This window comes from Coptis chinensis, chromosome 6 (genome assembly GCF_015680905.1).
Source record: "Coptis chinensis isolate HL-2020 chromosome 6, ASM1568090v1, whole genome shotgun sequence".
NCBI classification, from domain to species: Eukaryota; Viridiplantae; Streptophyta; class Magnoliopsida; order Ranunculales; family Ranunculaceae; genus Coptis; species Coptis chinensis.
The window spans coordinates 50,873,511-50,891,731 of record NC_141461.1 but is presented as its reverse complement, the minus strand read 5'-3'; the positions used below and the strand labels follow the sequence as shown (position 1 = coordinate 50,891,731).

Sequence of the window (18,221 nt, the reverse complement as noted above, 5' to 3'; positions counted from 1 at the left end):
CCCAGTCCAGGCCTTAAAGAGCGTGGGCCTTGATAGGCCCATAATCAGTATCAATAGTTTTCTTGCTTGGGAAGAAGACTCACTTTTTATAAATTAATCACAAGATCTGAATTAGGGTTTTGAGACACTACCTAAAAGATGAAACTCGATACAAGTGGTCTGGAATCTTCATCATCATCTACGTCATCACTTTTGTTTGGAGAAGGGTTTGAGACTGCCACTTCTTTTGAACTACCAATAAGTAAAAATGTAAGTTTTGGTTTTGTTTAATCTATAAAATTGTGAGTGGTTTAGAAAGAATGAGACTTTGACTTTTTTGTTTTGTTTTGTTTGTGGGTTTCTAGTTTGATGGATTTCAGAAAGAAGCTATACAGATGGTGAAGCCTGCGAAAGGGACAACTACACTTGCTTTTATATTCAAGGAAGGTGTTATGGTTGCTGCTGATTCTCGGGCTAGCATGGGTGGATATATATGTATGTATTTGTTTTTAATTTTTTTTGTGATTTTGTGAATAATTACGATTTGTTTTGTAATATTCTTGTAAATAGTGTTATTGTATTGTTTCGTGGTACATGGTCATTCTTATCATATAATTAACTATGCGTAAGTATAGAGTGCATGCATGATTTGTGGCAAGCATGATTTGTGATTTATAATGCAGTTATGAGGTCATTGCTTAGTTGCGTTCTTCTAATGTTTCCCCCTGGTGACATTAGAAAATAATGTTTCAATCACCTGGACAAAACTTGTGTGGTACCTCGTCCTGCTTTGTTAATAGCTCCTGTAAAGGAACATGTTTGTAAAATAATTATGTTGACTAACCGCAGGGAAAATTGGAATGATTAGGGAAGTCCTCGCCAACACTAAGATTTACACAGTATGCAGGTAGAAGCTGAAAGATATACACTTTCAGGAAGTGTAGATGTTCCTTTTGGCTTTCTGATTAAATATTCCCTCCTTTTTCCCTCTCGGGGTTTCTTTAGATTTACTATATGCCCTTGTAGTGAAGCAGTTAACCACTAAGGAGGTCCTGAACTCTGTTCTTCTGGCTTAGTTTCACAGCCATTGTCATTTGAATATCTTTCATCTGACCTATGCTTTCAAAAGCTCTAGTGCTTTTGAGGCGCTCAAGCAGCCATAGGCGCCAATTTTGATGACAATTGCGATGGCTTAGATTTCTGTGGGTGTTCCTGTGTTGTTTTGAAGCAGTGTCTGGTCTTTAGGTAAACATGGTAAGAGTACGATCTATGGTTTTAGTCAGAGGGACAATTTACTGGAATGGTCATTCTTCTTCTGTTGATTGTGTGGTGGGCACTTTGCCTTCTAGGTACGTGGATCTTCCCTTGGGGGCGGAGTATAGATCTAGAACCATATGGGATAATGTGATTGAGGGATTTAGCAATAAACTAGATGGGTGGGAAGGGGTTTTCTTTCCTATGGCAATAGGGTTATTCAGATCAAGAGCACGCATTCTAGCCTTTTTGTTTACTATGTCTGTCTTTCATATGCCTCATAATATTGCTCATAGAGTGGAGGCTAGGTGGTGTTGCTAGGTAAGTGCGTAGATTCGGGAAGAGAAGGATAACCTTTGGAGAAAGGTTATTGTGTCTTGGTGAGAGCCATTTCTTACGATGGCAGGGTTTGGAAGATCTTTTAAAAGTTTGGGGAGATTTCCATAAGAACATTAGATGCCTTAGGGAATGGCGAGAGTTTCAGTTGTTGATATGCCCTTGTTTCAGATTTTCCCTAGATTATATGACTTATTTGTATTACAAAATCAGCAAGTTTTCTCTTACATGAGGATTGTTAATGGTAATATTGCTTTGAACATGGGTATAGATACAGCTCTATCCGAACATGGGATATTGTGACAGGGATACTGGATTCTATATTTAAGCCCCATTTATCATCTTAAAATTTAAGTTCTTGAGCCATCACTCGCCTTGAAGCTTTATATCAGTAATCAAGCAGCTCTTTGCAATTCGCTAGGCCTTTTAAAACTCTCAAAGTGAGAAGCCATAAGTTTGAGTGACCCGGTTAGTATATCTGCCCAGGTGTCTCAATTCATCCTTGAGTGACCCAGTTAGTATATTTGCTCAGGTGTCTCAATTCATCTTGGAGCGGAGGTGGGTCAGGTTAGGTGGTTGAGGGGCCATTCTTTGTTATTTTGAGGCAGTTTCTGGGCTTCTTGTGAATCTTGCCAAGAGTAAGATGTATGGTGTGGGGAGTGTTCCCTTTTTGAGCCGTCTTGCGTCGGTGTTAGATTGTCAAGCGGATTCGTTTCCTTTCCTTGTACGTATTTGGGTCTTTTTCTTGGGGCCGACATGCGTTCTAAATATATTTGGGATCCTGTTATTGAGAGATTCCAACATAAGCTGGCAGGGTGGAGGTGTAGGTATCTCTCGAAAGGGGGTCGTTTGGTCTTGATTAAGAGTACTTTGTCCTCTCTTCCGGTATACTTTATGTTTCTTTTTGTCATTCTCAAGAGAGTTGCTAATAAGATTGAGAGTATCATTAGGAATTTTTTATAGGATGACTCCGAGGAGCAACATAGGTATGATTTGGTGAGGTAGGAGATTCTTTATTTGGCTAAAAACGTTGGTGGTTTGGGTTTGCGTAGTATGGTAGCATTCAACCAAACGTTTTTGGGTAAGTGGTTATGGCGTTTTAAGGAAGAGAGAAATAGTCTTTGGAGGAAGGTGGTTGTGTCTCGATTTGGGGAGAGACATTTTGAGTGGGAGAGTGGTCTGGTTTCCATACCTTATGGGTGTAGAGTGTGGAGGGCAATTCTTAAGGTGCTCATTTTGTTCTGAAGAGGTATTCGATACAGTTTTGCAACAGGAGATGAGATTCTTTTTTGGGAGGACCATTGGACAGGTGGTGGGGCTTTAGTCTCTGCTTTTCCTTTGTTGTTTGGTCTATCCAAAAGGGAAACCCATTTTTTATTGTATGGTTAGATCCGAGGGAGGCATATCTTGGAATCTTGGACTGAACAGGGCTTTGAATGATTGGGAAATTGGAGACCTAGCTTCACTGATGGCAAGGCTTGATGTGACTATCCCGAATGCACAAAATGGTGATAAAAGAGTGTGGTGTCCCAGCAATAAAGGTATCTTCTCGGTTAAGTCTTTTTATTTTTCTATCATTTCTTGGTTGTCTAATGCTAATAGTCCTAGCCCCATTCCCCGAATTCCACAGGACTATAATTTGGAAATCCAAAATTCCCTCCAAGATTGCTTTTTTTGCATGGTGTGCTTCCTTGGAACGCATCCTTACTAGGGCTGTCAACGGGCCGGACCTAAACAGGACACCCCTAGGTCCAAGCCCGGCCGAAATCATATTTGATATTTTGAGTCCAAGCCCGGCCTAGGTCCTATTGGGCAAGTTCAGATTCAGGCCAAGCCTATATCCGTTAGCAATACATAGAAATTGTTATTTTTGTTTAAAATTTAATCAAATTTGTAAGTAGCAAGAATCGAACCCACATCTCTTGTGTGGCAAACATAATACTAACCAATATGGCTTCTAATTTTCTATGTCAACTTTCAGTAAATATAATAGATATATTAATAATATTAAATATAAAACACATAAAACTATTATAGATTTCGGGCCGGGCCATTATCGGATCGGACATAGGTATGTCCAAACCTGGCCCAATAATCTTATCGGGCTAAATTTAAAGTCTAAGTCTTTATCTTATCGGTTCGGATTCAATCGGGCTTCGGGCTTGTCCCGGCCCATTGACAGCCCTAATCCTTACTATTGATAACCTTTGGCGTCGGAAAATATGTTTGGTCAATTATTGTCAGTTGTGTAGAAAAGATGGTGAGTCTGTGAATCATGTACTTCTTTGGTGTTCTTTTTCTTAGAAAATATGGTTTGCTTTGCTTTTAGAGTCTGGAATGACTTGGGTATGCCCGGGCCGGGTATTGTATTTGCTTAAAGGTTGGAATCATGGTCATTTCTCTTCTTCTGGAAATCGCATGTGGAGCTTATTACCTTTTGCGATCATGTGGGGCATTTGGCTAGAGCAAAACCGTCATCACTTTAATGGCATCTCTATTTCGCGTAAGAAGACAATGCTCTCGATAAAAGCTTTGTTATTTCGGTGGTTTAAGTCTTCAAAGAGTTTAGAGGATGCTTCTTTGAGTATTTTGTTACTAGATGGGGTCGTATTATGTTTTTAGACATGGGGTGACGGTGCATGTCAAGGGTTTTTTGATTTTTTCTTCTTATGTTTTGTTTCATCGCTTGTAAATATTTATTTTTCGGTTGTTCTCTTGTAATGTAGGCCTTCTCAGCCTATTTTTCTTTTATTAATGGAATATCACTTTTACCGAGCAAAAAAAAAAAAATTCATCCTTGATTACAGCTTTCTATCGGCCAACTTCATTCTGCCGATCCGCCAAATCCATCTAAAATGTAAGGATTCAGTCACCTCCTTGATGGCCAAGGTTGTCAAGTTTCTTAGACATGTAACTTGTCCCCAGATATCAAGCGTGAATTTCCTTAAGCACCTCATAGAAAACCCCTCACATTTTATTTTTGGGAATTACCATCGCTAATAGGCATTGCAAACTTGGGAACAATGTGGAGTGTCTTGCTATTTGCTGGTGTGTGTGTTAGACAGGAACAGAATCTTTGAGTGCAAAGCCTCTACGGTGGTGAAGCTATACAATGTAAAGAGACATATTTGTAACTGGAGACCCATTTTCCAGTTTGAAGATCTTACAATCTTATTACTCGATCAAAGATGTGATATTTGTAACTGCTTCTACCGCATACTATTTTTAACGTGTTTCACGGGAAAAACTAAAAACCATAGAAGAGAACAAAAGAGACAACTACTCTATCCTAATTCTTGGCTTAGCCTGTCGTGTCATTGTTTTAACATCCTTATACACCAATCAGATAATATATATTGAAAGATGAATTGTAAAAGATTTCTTCCTATAATTGTATCTACTCGAGGTTTGATATATCTAAGAAAATATTTACATTGTATATTTCATACCATGCCAAGTTTCAATAACCATACTTTCCCCTATTTGCAGCATCCCAGTCTGTTAAGAAAATCATTGAAATAAATCCGTACATGCTTGGTACAATGGCTGGAGGAGCTGCTGATTGCCAGTTTTGGCATAGGAATCTAGGCATTAAGGTGAGATTACTTTTTCTTCAACTTCCCTTCTTTGCTGGGGTCTGTTGTGGTTTTATAGTAAGACTATTGCCAATGGTGTTACAGTTCATTACGATCCGTTTGCAATTGTGCCTTATTCCCTTATCCTATATCCTTAAAACTCCATGCCCTAATAAACATCTGAATATATTCAGTCCAAGAGTGTTTGGCTGAAATACTTGATAATGAACTATGAATATGACTTGGTAATTAAGTAATTTATTTAGCATCTCCTTATCTCACTACCATGTCATGTCCAATACTTCATTGTTTGTGATGTTTTTTGACATTATTCTTGACCTTTGTAAGTATCCAAGGGAATTTGAGTAAAACCTGGTGAGGACAAAATACAGACTGCCTGTAAAAGTCACTGTTGATATAAGGGTATTAGTTAGACTGCTCACTAAAGATGCTCCAAGGGTACATAGATGGGGCAGTTATTTTACCTGCTAGTGGGTCCTGATGTGAGTTCACTGTGTGTTGCACTGTTGCTCCTCAATGAGGATCAATAATGACCCACATCTATCTCTACTGAAGCAAATGATTACCTTTTCTGGATTAGTCGCTTTTAAGCATCCTATTTTTTGCAAATTTGAGTTGCATGTTGTGTTGATCAGATTGTCTTACTTTCCCATTGTATTAAGAGCCTCTTATGCCTATCATGTTTCTTATGGTTCAACTAATCAACTCTATAACTTTAACTACCCAACAAAGTCAACTTTCTTCACATAGGTGGTCTTTGTTGTTTAATGGTGAACTATAGAGTTATAATTCTGAATCTCTTCGCCATCAAACTGTTGGCTAATTTTTTTCTTCTTTTCTTTTGTTGTTCTCAGTGCCGCTTGCATGAGCTAGCCAACAAACGAAGAATTTCAGTTACAGGTGCATCGAAGCTACTGGCCAACATTCTCTATTCCTATCGTGGAATGGGTCTATCAGTTGGTACTATGATTGCTGGATGGGATGAAACGGTAACAATATCTATCATATAACATTTTCTCTTCTTAATTTGGATATAAACTATATATCTTTGATTTCTTTGTTATCTGTAGGGTCCTGGGCTGTACTATGTAGATAGTGAAGGAGGGAGATTAAAAGGAACAAGATTCTCTGTCGGATCGGGGTCACCATATGCTTATGGTGTATTGGATAATGGGTAGGTACCACAATTTATTTACAACCCTTTCCATTTTGTGGGCCAAGAGTTGAGATTTTACTGTTTGTCTTTTTTGCATATACTAGGTACCGGTATGATATGTCCATTGAGGAAGCCGCTGAACTGGCTCGCAGATCAATTTACCATGCAACATTCCGTGATGGTGCTAGTGGTGGAGTTGCTAGCGGTACTGTTACCCTTTCTCTCTCTCTCTCTCAGTAGTTTCAATGTTGTTGCTATTCAGTTTATTGTATTTATGCAGAACATTATGTATCTTTTCTCAGTTTATTATGTTGGACCAAATGGATGGAAGAAACTATCTGGAGACGATGTTGGTGAACTACACTACAAGTACTATCCAATTGTCCCAGCCATAGTGGAACAGGAGATGGCTGACGTCGCTGGGGCTTGAGCTATTTTGGACTCCCTAGTCAAATATGTATCCCAGGTGTGGTGTATTTCTTGAATTTCTGAAGAGGAACAATGATGAAATCTGATTTAAGTCCATGAAAACTGTAAGACGGGGTTGCATTTTGTCAGCATTCAGTGTAGCTTTCCTGCTATAAAAACATTTCTCCATGATGTATTTTACAAGTTTGAGAAGTTTGGCTGGATGATAGTTAACATAATTCTGTATTTAGGCGATCTTCTCAGATGCATGGTACACTGATTCTTCTCTGCAGATTCAGGGTAAGAGTACGCGATGGCAGAGTGCTGTATGACCCCCCATTCCTCATTGAATGCTTTAGTGGGCACAACACTAGGATATATTTTCTAATTGTCTTGGTGGGTAGGAGTCTTAAAAATCAAAATTGCCAATTCAGTTGGAAAACAATATACCATTTATGGGGAGTATAATTGACCTTTTTCAGAAAATTACAGTTTGGTTGGATAACTTATCCTATGCACGTTCACTGCGATTTGTTGGTCTACGGTTAAAATTCCTCTGGAAGTACGATGTACATTCTAACTTCTAAGTACGTTATTACCGTTTTTTTATTTATTATTTTTTCATCATCAATGGCAAGGGACCATTCTGGGATGGGGGCGTGGCAATTTTGTTAACATGCAGCTCAATTTCAAATTAGAATGAGCACGCTAAAAACCTTAATCCAAAGATGACTGATAATTTAAGATTTCAATGGAAATATTAAAACTTTGAAAGGACACATGGTGGCCTAGTGATGATTTTCAACGGATAAATCAGTTTGATAACTTTGATTACAATAGTAATAGGAATCATTTCCTAAAAGATGCAGCACACTTGTAATACAAGTTTATAGGCCAACAACAAGCACTAGTGCACTACTAAGGTTGTCTTTCCACTAGTTGTAGCTTCAAAGCATAATGTTCCATGATTAATTTGGGAATACATAATGAACAAGAGACTGGTAAACCTCCAACAACAAATGTCGCACATAAAGTTTTTCCTTCCTTTTTTGCTCATTGAACCAGAAACAACTAAGTAGACAGAGAGTAAGAAAGATGGAGTTTATCTAGAGACAGGGTGGAGTTGGTGTGTATGTGAATTCTAATTCTCCATCATATCTCACTCTTCAGTCGCCACCCAACTGTCCCATTAACATTTAAGAGTTTCGTGGCTGTCGTTGCCAATGTGCAATATCCAACGGGACAATTATCACTCTAGAAGATAAATTACTTTCCTCAAGACAATGTTTTACATCTGCATCATTTGAGGGCCCAAGTCCTTTGCTCTTGCTTTTCTTCTACTCCCTTTATGTTCAAGTCTTTTTGGCGGGAGGGTAGGGTCCTCTAATCAAACTTTGCTCTCTATACTCTATATTTTCACCACCCTCCCATTTATCTCTTTCTCATAAATACCATCAAACCTTTCTTTCTTCTTCCTTCCATACCAAAAACAAACAAAAACAGACCAATCCATTTTTCTCCAAATGAATATATTCCTTCTTTACTTTCTCATTTTTCTGCAACTCCAAAACCCAACCTCAACTTCTGCTCTCTCCTCCGACGGCCTCTCGCTTCTCGCTCTAAAGTCCGCTGTCGACACATCACCTGAAGCTTCAGCTGCATTCTCTAACTGGAATGAGGACGACCCAAATCCATGCACTTGGTCAGGTGTATCTTGCATGAACTTAACAGGATTTACCGATCCTCGAGTAGTCGGTGTAGCCGTCTCAGGGAAGAATCTCCGAGGCTACATTCCTTCCGAGCTCGGTACACTCATCTTTCTCCGTAGATTAAATCTACATGGAAACAATTTTTACGGGTCGATTCCAGTTCAACTTTTCAATGCTTCATCACTTCATAGCATCTTTCTTTACAATAACAATCTTTCGGGTTCACTTCCTCCTTCGATCTGCCACCTTCCCCGTCTTCAGAATCTTGATCTTTCCAAGAACTCACTCTCCGGTTCACTTTCGAGTGATCTTGAGAAATGTAAGCAGTTACAACGGTTAAATCTAGCTGGAAACAAATTCTCTAGTGAAATTCCTAGTGGAATTTGGTCAACACTAGATAATTTAGTCCAGTTAGATCTGTCGTCTAACCAACTAAGTGGATCAATTCCAAACGATCTCGGAGAATTGAAATCATTATCGGGCACTTTGAATCTTTCGTTTAATCATCTATCCGGTGAGATCCCGAAATCACTTGGGAATTTGCCAGTGACAGTGAGTTTTGATCTTCGAAACAATAATCTAACTGGCGAAATCCCACAGACGGGCGCGTTTGCTAATCAAGGACCAACTGCATTCCTCAACAATCCATCACTCTGCGGTTTTCCTATACAAAAGAGTTGTCAAAATTCACCTCAGAGTAGTAGTACAGGAGGAGGAAGTACAGGTGCAGGTCGAGAAACCAAGAACGGTGGCTCAAAAAAAGGGTTGAAACCGGGTTTGATCATATTGATTTCAGTTGCGGATGCAGTTGGAGTTGCATTTATCGGAATTGTTATAGTTTACATATACTGGAAAAAGAAAGGTAATGAATCTTGTAGCTGTACCGGAAAAACTAAGTTAGGTGGCAATGGCGTGAAGAGGTGTTCGTTCTGCTTTTGCACGAATGGATTTCCAGGTAATGAATCTGAAAATGAATCTGAAAAAGGAGGAGGTAATGGAGGAGGAAATTTGGTTGCGATCGACAAAGGGTTTAGTTTTGAATTGGACGAGTTATTAAGAGCGTCGGCGTACGTATTAGGGAAGAGTGGACTAGGGATAGTTTATAAGGTGGTATTAGGGAATGGAATTCCAGTAGCAGTGAGGAGATTAGGAGAAGGGGGTGAACAGAGGTACAAGGAATTTACCGCGGAGATACAGGCCATTGGAAGGGTTAAGCATCCGAATGTAGTGAAACTGAGAGCTTATTACTGGGCTCCAGATGAAAAACTTCTCATATCCGATTTCATCTCTAATGGCAACTTGGCTTCTGCTCTTAGAGGTCAGTTACTTCTCTCTTTGTTTTACTTGTGCATTCTGCAGTAACTGCTTACAGCACTTTTATTTGCTCTCTGACCATAATTATTTTGGTTTCACCTGGCATGACCCAAGTATTCCGTTATTTGTCTTGCTATTGATCTTAGTTACTGGTAATACGAGGAAGGTAGGTAAATAGGTAATGAATGTAGTCTAAGTGGTACTGTGGTAGTAGCATAGCATCTACCATACCCACTACCTCTTCCTATAAATCATGAATGTCAACAATCTTCAGTCCATTACCTAGATTGGTGAGAGCATTAATTATGGGATATGATGATCTATTAATCTGCCAACCTGGAGCCATGCATTATGGGTGAGACCTTCAGATATTTTGCTCAATCCCCCACCCACCTTCACCATCACCCTAAGAAAATGCAGTGGATATAATATTTTCTTGTTTTATAAGGGGGCAACTACTTGAGATACTTTCTTATACACATGAGAAAGAGGAAATTGCTTTCTCGATGTCAAACTTTAGTATGTCTGGTTGATGATCCAAAATGACTTTGGAGGAAAGTGTGCAAAGGCATAAGACTGAATAAAGCGATCTTTGCCTACTAATGTATAGGACATAAATTAACCAAACTTTTGCTTTGCTCAAGACAAAAGCAAACAAAAGGTTAGCTGATGTGTGTTTTTTAAAATATTTTGAAAGCTTAGGGAGGTAGATGGGTGTGGTTGGATCTCGCAACTTCAAAGCATCAAGTCAAGTGACTTTCATTTCTTTAACGTCACTTTTCTGCAGAAAAGGAAAATTTTGTAGTAAAGTAGATTGATTGTTCATTCCTTTTTGCTGGCAGCAGCATCAATACCTTAGTTGTGTAGTGTAGAATTGTGTTCGAGTGTTCGACCCTTACTCTTGGATTCTCATTATTCCCCTTCTATTGGCACAAATGCCTATTTCGGATCCCACTGGCCTAAAATATTTGCAATGAGACAGAAAGATTCCATACCAACTGGCTTGAGGAGGATTCCAAATCCTGCTGATGTAAACTGCACTCTGAAGAGAAGGAGGTTTTTTAGTGTCAATTTGAGGGTGCAAAACAAGAAAGAAAAAATCAACTGTCCAACGGTCCGTTATACTAAGGACTTGGGTAATTAATAATGGTGACAACTGCACCTACCTAGCCATGTTAAGATCTAAATAAAAAAAATCCTTGGCTTGCTATTAGTTTAACAGGAAAAAATTAATTAATCGTGTATATTATATTCGTTCAATTCTCCCGCATCAAAATGATAGTGCCCAATAGTCGAAATGCCAGATCTGCATAAAAATGATAGACTAGAGTTTTCAAGTTATCTGATTTCCAAGCTACAGTCTCTATGATAACAATGTCATTACTACAAAAGAAAATAACTGAATACAAACAAGATCAGATGCTATAGGGATCTGATGCGGTAACAGCAGACCCTTAAGCCACCAACTAATTAATTTGGAAAAAAAACGTATCTTGCTTAATTCAATTCTTTCATCGTTTCAAGTATTTTTACTTGATGTAATTATGAAATCTCTGCAGGTCGGACTGGCCAACCAACGTCAAGTTTGTCCTGGTCTGCTCGCTTAAGAATCGCCAAGGGAACAGCCCATGGCCTGGCATACCTCCATGAATGCAGTCCACGGAAGTTTGTCCATGGAGACGTCAAACCCTCCAACATCCTCCTGGACAATGATTTCCAACCCTACATATCAGACTTTGGCCTTAACAGACTTATTAGCATCACAGGTAATGATCCAAGTTCCTCAGGTGGCTTCATTGGTGCAGCACTGCCCTATATCAAGTCTGTCCAACCTGAACGTACCAACAACTACAAGGCTCCTGAGGCCCGCATAACAGGAAGTAAGCCTACACAGAAGTGGGATGTATACTCCTTTGGAGTTGTATTGCTCGAATTGTTGACAGGAAAATCTCCAGAATTCTCACCCCCAACTACATCAACATCGACCGAAATGCCTGATTTAGCACGGTGGGTGAGGACAGGATTTGAAGAGGAGAAGCCATTATCTGATATGGTAGACCCGATGTTGTTTCAAGAGGTCCACGCGAAGAAAGAAGTGCTTGCAGTATTTCATTTGGCTCTAGCATGTACAGAGATAGACCCAGAAGTGCGGCCCAGGATGAAGAATGTTTTTGAGAACCTCGATAGGGTTGGAACATAGGCTTGCTTTCCCTCTGTCTCATCTCTATGATGCTGCAGTCGATTCTAATTTTTTTGGGGGCGTTTGACAAGGTTCTTTCTGCTGAAGCGTATTGCATTTTCAGTCACAACTCAAAAATAAATGGACTACCAATGCTCTACACTCTTTGTATGTGGAAGCACATCCATATCGGCAATGTTCACAATCAGAGAATTCAAAGCGTGAGGGCATACAGCATTTCGGATAGAGCGAATTTGTAGCAGTTTTTTATTCAGTCAAATTTGTTTAGGAATATGAGTCTTTTCATAGTACGACATACGACTCCTATTTTATGAGAAGATACATTCTTTTATTTCTTCCCCACTTCCCGGCCATTGAGCGAGGGTCTCATTCTTAATGCACCAAAAGTTTCCTGCATGCCCCTCCCCATCTGCTCTTCATCCAAGACGCTGTGACACTGAGTAGTCGTTTGTCTGCAAATTTTATGAGCATTTTGTTTTCCATTTCCTAAAGAAAACAACTTTACTATGGCTAGTAAGTTGAAGTAAATGATAGGACACAAGCACACAGAGCGTATATATTTTCTTTTCCTTCTGCTCAAGTGCCCATCCAAGATAGAAGAATTTGACTGCCTCCAAGGACATGTCGAAACATCTGCCTTGACAGTAATGTGGCGATTCATCATGACCCATTCCGAATCCAACTAGTCTCTGGTTGACTGGTTCCTCAGCTCTAACCATAATCACAACATGAGAGAGCTCCCTGGCCCAAAATCCGTAACGTTTTTGACGAAAAATCTCGTCTGAATAGAATGTTCTCGGGTTTGGAGGGACAGTCGACATTGTTCATGTAAAACACAATCCTTTATGCAGTGGCAATTCAATCTCTACACTATATGATAGCCGGGTTTTAAGGAACCCCTCCCCACTATCGAGTAGGCTAATTTAGATCTCTTTATTTACTTAATTTAGAAACACCTCCCTCATTAAATTTATCCCTCACTAAATTTTGAATAAGCCCCACTTTTATTAATATAATTTGAATAAGGTCTTTTTTGTATTAATAATTTAGAAACACCTATCTAATGTCACTGAAATTAAATAATTACCCCCATTTTTCACATTGAAATTAAAACAAGTCCTATTTTATTATTGATAATTTAAAATAACCTCCCTAATATCACTTAAATAACATAATTATCTTCTATTTTGTTTTAAAAAAATAAATAGATGAGTCTTTCCTATATAATTACAATTACGATTTACAATTATAATCCAAAAAAACCATACTAACTATCGATCTAGAGGGGCGGGTGAGACTTAAGAAAACCGATGTGTAGCACGGTTTGCATACTTGTGGCTATATAAAAGGGCGAATGCGTCAGTCTAGTAGCCTCTGCCCTTAGATTTCTTTCCTACGATAAGAGTGAAATATCTAGTGTCCAACGATCTATTTTTCATGACCTCAACCATAATCCTGTTTGGCACCAGAAATACAGTTGTTTACACCCTGATTTCCCATCTAGGGAGGATCCTAATTGGGTCATTGGGTAAATTAAAAAGAAAAAAGAAAAAGCAACAATGAGTTCCTTAGTCCTTGCACACCAACAAAACAATAATTTTCAGTCTTTAATACAAGCCTTAACTTCGGTGAAATAGATTGTTCTTTGGGCGACCCTCAGAAAAGAATTGCATACGGAATCAATGTTATTCACTCCAAATAGATCAACCTACACAAGGATTGATCTTTCTCTCTAGACAAGAAGTTAATACCCTCCAATACTATTCCAACACTTCTCAATATCAATTAACTAGCATATAAAGAAAAAAAACCGGCGAGAAAACAAACTAATGCAAAAGAAAACAAACCACAATACACATATATAACGTGGTTCGGCAATATATAACGTGGTTCGGCAATATGCCTACGTCCACCGGCGAGTTCCAAGCTTTACTAGATGTCCAGAGTAACAAATTATAAGAGCTCTCAATTCACTCACAAAAAATGAACACTCAACTTACTAAGAATTTATCTCTTACAATCTCTCTCTTTCTTGGTTTTGGTTAGGTTAGGTTCTTCTTTAGAAAAAAAACTTTTGTTTTGTACTGTTTCCGAAACGATCGAATTTCTGTTGAAATACTGATTGAGCGCCCGGTAGCCTTTAGGCCGCATACTTCGAAGCGTCTTGGCGTCTGACAACCTGTCCGCCAAAGAGAAAAAAAAAAAATAAAATAAAATAAAATAAAAAAAAAAAAACTCATTTTTCTCTACATTCTCCACCTCGTTGAGGTTTTAATACATAAAACCAAACCGAACACATTCAGCAAGAAACACTAGTCCCGGAACTCGCCGTCAACTGCCCCGAAAGGCCATGTCCACAAAAGGCTCTTTCAAATATGTAGGATTTGGAGCAAGTCCAAATAGTGTTGGAACTTAACTCCGGCAACAACCTTCATCAGCATATCAACAGGATTGTAATGGGTGTCAACTTTCTCAAGTGCTACATCACCATCCTCAATGACATCCCATACAAAGTGATAACGGACATCAATATGCTTGGTCCAAGCATGATGAACCTGGTTCTTCGCCAAATGAATAGTACTCTGACTATCACAATACAAAGCAATACTGTTTTGCTCAATACCCATATCATCCAGAAGACTTCGAACCCATAGTGCCTCTTTCACTGCCTCTGCCACTGCCATATACTTTGCCTCTATAGTAGATGGAGCAACTGTAGCCTGTAACATAGACCTCCAACTAACCGGTGCACCATGCATCATAAACACATAACCAGTAGTCGATCGTCGTCTATCTAGATCACCAGTATAATCTGAATCCACATAACCACTGACATAACAAGTACCTCTACCATAAACTAATTCCACAGCCAAGGTACCCTTCAAGTACCTCAATACCCATTTCACTACCTCCCAATGCTGCTTCCCAGGATTGTCATATACCTGCTTACAATACTAACTGCCTGTGAAATGTCTGGGCGTGTACACACCATAACATACATCAAACTGCCCACTGCACTAGCATAAGGAACATGAGCCATATGTTTTTGTTTCTCCACCGAACTAGGAGAAAATTTAGCTGAAAGCCTAAAATGCCCAGCCAAAGGAGTAGAAACCGACTTTGCATTCTCCATACCAAAACGAGAAATTACTTTCTGAAGGTATTTCTTCTGAGATACAACTATCCGTCATTTCTTCCTATCTCTGTCAATCTCCATGCCCAATATCTTCTTGGCTCCACCTAAGTCTTTCATCTCTAACTCAGAGCTAAGTTAAGATTTCAACTTGTCTATCTCCACCATGCTTTTGGAAGAAATAAACATGTCATACACATAAAGCAGGAGATAGATGAAGTCATTACCACGAAGCCTACAAAAGTAAATATAACAGTCATACTTACTTCGGGTATACTCATGTTGTATCATAAACGTGTCAAAGCGCTTGTACCATTGCCTTGGCGATTGCTTTAAACCATACAATGATCGATTCAACTTGCACACATGATCTTCTTTCTTAGCAACAACAAAACCTTCAGGCTGTCTCATATAGATCTCTTCCTCCAAGTCTCCATGCAAGAAAGCAGTTTTCACATCAAGTTGCTCTAACTCCAAGTTGAAATGAGCAACTAAACTCAATAACATACGAATAAAAGTATGTTTGACCACCGGGGAAAATACCTCATTGTAGTCGACTCCTTCCTTCTGTGAGAAAGTCTTTGCTACCACTCTTGCCTTGTACCCAGTACTATCAGACTCAGGAAGGACCTATTTCTTTCTAAACACTCATTTATTGTCGATAGTCCTTTTGCCCTTTGGCAATAAAACAATGTCCCATGTGTGATTTTTATCAAGAGATTCCATCTCTTCCTGCATAACAACCAACCAATATTTGTAATGAGCATCCCTAACAACTTCCTAGAAACTATCTGGCTCATCATCTTCAATATTCAGTGCATATGCCACTAAATCCACCTGACCATAGTGTTTCACCGGCTTATCGTGCCCATACTTGTGCACTTCCTTAACTTGTCTCTTTGGCCTAGGGTAAGCCATTACAAGTTGCGAATGCTCATGCTCTTCTTCCTGTTGTTGCGTGGTTCCATGATCTGGTACCTTATCATGAACCAACCAGTCATCTGCTGCATCAGACAACTCAAGCTCAGTAGCTTGAACTTCTATAGACTCACCATTTTGCCCAACTTTTTCTGGCTTACTGAAAGATAACACGGAAGTCTCATCAAAGGTAACATCTCTGCTGACCAGGAACTTATGGTCTTCTAGTCACCACAATCTGTATCTCTTTACCCCATTTGTGAAGCCCAAGAATATTGCCTTCTGAGCTCTAGGATCTAGCTTGATTTCCCTCACATGGTAGTAAGCAATCGATCCAAATACTCGCAAAATACTATAATCAGTTGGGTTACCTGACCACACCTCATAAGGCGTTTTGTAATCTATAGCTGGAACATGTGACCTATTGTACAGGTAACACACCATGGACACTGCATCTGCCCAATACTCTTTGCCTAGACTGGTATTAGACAACAAACATCTCGCACTTTCAAGCAAGGTTCTATTCATCCTCTACCATCCCATTCTGTTGAGGCGTGCCCCTGACTGTCCAATGTCTAGCAATACCTTGTTGCACACAAAACTCTTGGAAAGGCCCATAGTGATAGGGTTATATACTAAAAGCATTACTTTTGTATTAACTCTAATTCTTCATATTTTGAATGAGAATCATATGGGCATATATTATGCATATTATATATGTTATTAGTTATATGTATGCGTTTAATACTTTATGTTGTAGATGATATGGTGTGTGGTGACACACAGAAGATCATATCATCAGTACCTTATAAAGTATAAGTAAACGTTCACAACCTAGATGGATTTGGACAAACCATTGGTACGGTTGTAGTATAATCTGGTATTAGTCTATCTTGACTACAGGATTACACTAGTACGCTTTGTGTGTACTGAACAGGACCAAGTGAGGTTGTTTCTCTTTATACTAACTATATAAGAGAACAAACACCTCTGTTATTATAGATGCTTGTCCTCTTAATCCGGATATAATAACGGGTACTTACGTGCATTGTGCATTGCTTTAAATCACCAATGAGTGAGATTCATTTGTGAATCAACAAACTTGATGGATTGGATAATGACATTGTATGTAAGGTGTGCTGTTGATTATAGAAGGAATCTGTGACCCGCAAGAAGTCGGGTTTATGATGTCCCCTTGAGGAGCTCATAAGGATTGTCATGTAAACCCTGCAGGTGGATTTAATCCGACATGACAATGAGGTTGAGTGGTACTACTCAAGGATATAAGAAGTTGATTAATGTAGTTGTCAGTAACTTGACTTAATCACCGGGCATTCGATATCTTAACACGGGAAGATCAACAAGCATATAATATGGAGCCCATAAACGTAATACACGTAATTTGGGATTAGGGCGATAGTGCAACAATGGCCTTTAGTGGAATAAGTCATTTGTTGACGGACTTGGGCCATGTGTTCTGAGCGAACATGGGAAGCCCAAGCCTGTCAGGAGACCTAACCCTAATTTCTCCTCATGGTCCCTGTTGTAGCCTATATAAAGAAACCCTTCTTTCCTGGCCAAATACTGAGTGATTGCTCAAGAACAATTAGTCCCAAATTCGGCCAAGAGAGAAAGAAGGGGTTGGTAGATCGTTGCCCACACAACGTTCATTCCAAGGATAGGAATACAACAGAAGATCAAGAGGTTGCTGATTTGTATTCTCAGAGATATCACAGCTGATCAAAGGTATGATTCCTAACCAAATCGTGAACGCCCGTTATTCCACTACGCATAGGTTTTCACGGTTTGTAGTCAATGACATGAAACCATAACGGTTCCTACACATAGGTATACTCAGTACCATTGTCAGACTTTAAAGTCTTCACCTTCCTATCTGTGCGATTCTCAACCCTTGCCTTCTACTTCTTAAATATCTCAAACACTTCATCTTTCATTTTCATCATATACAGCGACACATAGCGAGTATGATCATCAATGAATGAGACATAATAACGGTTACCTCCTTTTTTTGAAGCCACTCTGGAGGGTCCCTAAATATCTGTATGCACATAATCAAGGATGCTTGTTGTCGTGTGCTTGCTTGAATTGAACTTGACTCTGCACTGCTTCTCATAGACACAATGTTCACAGAACCCCATACTTGGCTTCTTCAAGTCCTTCAAGAACGTACCTTCGCTTGCACAACTCAGACAAACCC

General features: G+C 39.3%; 2 protein-coding genes across 2 annotated transcripts; both read left to right on the top strand.

Annotated features, from left to right (window-relative positions):
- On the top strand, positions 1–6,977 carry LOC147493441 (proteasome subunit beta type-5). Its single transcript, XM_086563737.1, has 7 exons — positions 1–249; positions 345–474; positions 5,059–5,165; positions 6,020–6,154; positions 6,236–6,339; positions 6,426–6,526; positions 6,624–6,977. The coding sequence occupies exons 1-7, from the start codon at positions 139–141 to the stop codon at positions 6,749–6,751; spliced, it is 816 nt and encodes a 271-aa protein (XP_086419863.1). The 5' UTR covers positions 1–138; the 3' UTR covers positions 6,752–6,977.
- A 782-nt stretch (positions 6,978–7,759) lies between these two features.
- Positions 7,760–12,292, top strand: LOC147493440 (Leucine-rich repeat protein kinase family protein). The gene is made up of 2 exons (XM_086563736.1): positions 7,760–9,756; positions 11,312–12,292. The coding sequence occupies exons 1-2, from the start codon at positions 8,253–8,255 to the stop codon at positions 11,950–11,952; spliced, it is 2,145 nt and encodes a 714-aa protein (XP_086419862.1). The 5' UTR covers positions 7,760–8,252; the 3' UTR covers positions 11,953–12,292.
- Positions 12,293–18,221: the final 5,929 nt, after the last annotated feature.

Bases quoted from the DNA above. Each gene is read 5' to 3' on its own strand.
- LOC147493441 (XM_086563737.1), top strand. From the start codon at position 139: ATGAAACTCGATACAAGTGGTCTGGAATCTTCATCATCATCTACGTCA. The intron at 475-5,058 runs GTATGTATTTGT...CCCTATTTGCAG, and splicing joins TAGCATGGGTGGATATATAT to CATCCCAGTCTGTTAAGAAA. The intron at 6,527-6,623 runs GTACTGTTACCC...ATCTTTTCTCAG, and splicing joins TAGTGGTGGAGTTGCTAGCG to TTTATTATGTTGGACCAAAT.
- LOC147493440 (XM_086563736.1), top strand. From the start codon at position 8,253: ATGAATATATTCCTTCTTTACTTTCTCATTTTTCTGCAACTCCAAAAC. The intron at 9,757-11,311 runs GTCAGTTACTTC...AAATCTCTGCAG, and splicing joins CTTGGCTTCTGCTCTTAGAG to GTCGGACTGGCCAACCAACG.